The sequence below is a fragment of the Gavialis gangeticus genome, unplaced genomic scaffold, assembly GCF_001723915.1.
Source record: "Gavialis gangeticus isolate Ggan-Ray unplaced genomic scaffold, GavGan_comp1, whole genome shotgun sequence".
In the NCBI taxonomy this organism is placed as follows: Eukaryota; Metazoa; Chordata; order Crocodylia; family Gavialidae; genus Gavialis; species Gavialis gangeticus.
The window spans coordinates 1,717,890-1,721,065 of record NW_017728991.1 but is presented as its reverse complement, the minus strand read 5'-3'; the positions used below and the strand labels follow the sequence as shown (position 1 = coordinate 1,721,065).

The window sequence follows — 3,176 nt, the reverse complement described above, 5'->3', positions numbered from 1 at the left end:
GGACTGGCTCCAGCTTACCCCACAGCCCAGCCCCGACACGGTTAATGGCTCCGGCACCAGCTGGGCTGCGTGGCTACCCGCTCGCCTGATGTGCTGAGCTGGGGCCGTGCTGACCCCAGCCCTTCCAGATGGCTGCCCGCGCGCTATCTGCGCCGGAGCTCCCCGCACGCTCGGGTGAGCAAACAGCCCGGGCGGGCATTCCTGCATCGCCGGGGGACGCCCGCCCCAGCCCGCTAATGGCTCGGCCCCACATCTGCCCATGGCTGATTTAACCGCCTGCCTGGAAAACAACAGCTTGCCGGGGCCGGCGTGAGGGCAGAGTGCCGGGGGGTGTCCACTGGGGGACGAGACCAGCTGCCACCCCACGGCCGTGCAAAGGCCGGAGGGGCCCGGAGGGGCAGAAGCAGAGGCAGGAGACGGCAGGCCCCAGGCCAGGGGTGCAGACCCCCGCCAGGCCCCCACCTCTTGACCAGCCTGGCCTGTTCCCAGGAGCTGGGTGAGCACAGGGACAAGAGCACAGCCCCAGCCCCCTTGCAAGAGCTCCTGGCTGTGGGCCCGACTGGCTCGGACCGGGGCTGGTGGGGCAAGTCCGGGGGAGTCCAGGGCCGGGTGCTGGGACCCGGAGCTGAGTGCCATGGCAGGGAGGAGACCCCAAGCAGGCTCGTGGCACACCCGTGGGGCTCCCGCGTGCCCGGGCTGGGACAGGGCAGATGCCTTGTGGCCATAAATCTCCAGGGCTGCTGGTCGCCTTCCCTTGTGCTGCCCCGGGAAGCCAGCGTGGGCCAAACTGAGCCACGTGCAGGAGGCACCTGCACCGGAGCCAGGGGGTGGCCGGGGACACGGAGCTGGGAGGTCCTGGCTGCCCCGGACTCGGGTGCTGCGTGTCGGGGGCACCGTCGCCACCAGTCAGGCCTCCCCAGTCTCCCCCCAGCTCTCAGCAGCTGACCAGGCCTTCGGTGGAGCTCCTCTCCCCTGCCCGGCCCCCTTCGGCCAGCCCTCCCCCGGCTGGGCTGGGCTGGGCTGGTTGCTCTGCACAGCCCACACCTGCCCAGGGACCAGGCACGAGGCGCTGGCTCCAGCTCCGCGACGCAGGGAGGCACCGGGACCAGTGAGCCTGAGGGGACCCCGGTAAGAGCCCCCCCAGGCAGGGGACCTGGGGCGGGGGCTGCAGAATCCACTGGGCTGGGGTGCCCGGCTGTCCCCGCACCTCTCCCTGCCTGCCTGGGTGTCCGTCCAGCCCTCCATCCACCCCGGGACTTACCTGTCTGTCTACCCGCATACACCCGCCTTCCACTTCTCGATGCCCGTCTGTCCGTCCCGTCTACACCCTTTATCCATCCCCTCGTCCGTCTGTCCCCACGTACAGCCTCTGTCCACTCCCGCTTTCTGTCCGTCTGTCCCTGTGTGCACCGTCTCTCCATCCCCGATACACCCGCCGTGCCCTCCCCTGCCCGTCCAGCTGTCCCTGCGTGCACCCTCTCCCTACGCGCCCCGGCTCCCACACGCCCACCCTGTCCCGGGCCCATGCCAGCAGCCCGTGCCCCTGCCCTGGGCTCTGACTCCACTCCGTCCCCAGCGCCGCGGCTGCTCCATGCTGCTCCAGGATGGCGCCTGGCCCAACAGCACCGTGCCGGCGGGCGAGGAGCGGTCTCCCTGTGTGGTGGGCATCGTCCCCATCGTGTACTACAGCGTCCTGCTGGCCCTGGGGCTGCCAGGTAGGTGGGACGGGGTGGGGGGTCTCCGCACGCTGGCACAGCCCTTGCTGCCTGCCCAGAGCTGGCTTGGTGCGCCCCGGCTCTGTGCCCAGCCCAATGCACCCCGCATGAGGCTGGCAGCCCCCAGGACCAGCCCGGGGGCTGAGGTATGCCCAAATGCGGCAGCCCCTTCCCGTCTGGCTCTGCTTTGCCCCCAGCCAACGTCCTGACGGCAGCTGCCCTGTCCCGCCTGGCCGCCCACACCAAGAAGTCGTCGTACTGGCACCTGCTGGCGCTGACGGCCTCGGACATCCTGGCCCAGGTGCTCATCGTCTTTGTGGGCTTCATCCTGCAGACGGGCATCCTGGGCCGGGCGGTGCCAGCGGCCGCGGTGCACGCCGTCACTGCGCTGGAGTTCGCGGCCAGCCACGCCTCCGTGTGGGTGGCCGTGCTGCTGGCCGTAGACCGCTACGTGGCCCTGTGCCACCCGCTGCGCCACCGCGCCCTGTGCCACCCTGCCCGCAGCCGCCGCCTCATCGCCGCCGTCTTCACCGTGGCGCTGGCCACCGGCGCCCCCTTCTACTGGTGGCTGGACGTGTGGCGCGACGCCGACCCTCCCACTGCCCTGGACCGGGCCCTCAAGTGGCTGCACTGCGTGGCCATTTACTTCCTGCCATGCGGCATCTTCCTGGCCACCAACTCAGCCATCGCGTGCCGGCTTCGGCGGGCGCCGGGGCCACGCCGGGGCCGGGACCGGGCCGGTGCCCTCCTGCTGGCGGTCACCAGCGTCTTCGCCTTGCTATGGGCGCCACGCACAGCCGTCATGCTGTGCCACCTCTACGTGGCCTCGGTGCGCCGCGACTGGCGGGTGCACCTGGCGCTGGACGTGGCCAACATGGTGGCCCTGCTCAACACGGCCCTCAACGGCCTGCTCTACTGCTGCGTCAGCCGCACTTTCCGCCGCGCCGTGGCCGAGGTGCTGCGCTCCTCCTGGCCCCTCCGTGCCGCCGGCCATGCGTCCCGGCAGCCGGCCCGGCAGGGGGGCTCCCCGCCGCCCCCCGCACTCAAGGCGCTGGGGTTGCTGCGTGGCACGCCCCTATGAGGCCGCAGCCAGACCACAGCCACGGCCGGGGGCCGCCGGGGGCAGCGTGGACTGTGCGTGGCAGCAAGGGGCCCGGCTGGGGGTGAGCTGGAGCGTGGCTGGGGTAGGCGGGCCCCAGGCCTGGAAGCCTTCAAGAGACACCCGTGATAGGAGCGTAGGTGCCATGGCCACGTGCCGGCAGCGCCTGTCCTGCCCCCAATAAACCCCGGTTCCTGGCCAGACAAGCTCTCCAGCCTCGTTCTTTGCACGCAAGCCAGGAGCGGCTGCCGCACGGGTCCCAGGTGCCACCGATGCAGGGGGCCACGGCTCTGCTCTCTCCACCCAAGTGTGCAGCGGGGCCGGGATTTCTCCCGCCGGGCACCCGGCTTGCTGATCTCCCC

The 3,176-nt window shown here is 71.3% G+C and overlaps 1 protein-coding gene across 1 annotated transcript in view; it reads left to right on the top strand.

The window, feature by feature from the left end:
- The window catches only part of GPR142 (G protein-coupled receptor 142), an 8,503-nt gene extending 5,643 nt beyond the window's left edge, over positions 1 to 2,860 (top strand). Inside the window, 5 exon segments of the mRNA XM_019515053.1 lie at positions 474 to 862; positions 865 to 1,024; positions 1,026 to 1,128; positions 1,577 to 1,715; positions 1,913 to 2,860. Of these exon segments, the coding sequence (XP_019370598.1) occupies positions 474 to 862; positions 865 to 1,024; positions 1,026 to 1,128; positions 1,577 to 1,715; positions 1,913 to 2,796 (1,675 nt within the window). The 3' untranslated portion in view covers positions 2,797 to 2,860.
- The last annotated feature ends 316 nt before the right edge of the window (positions 2,861 to 3,176 follow it).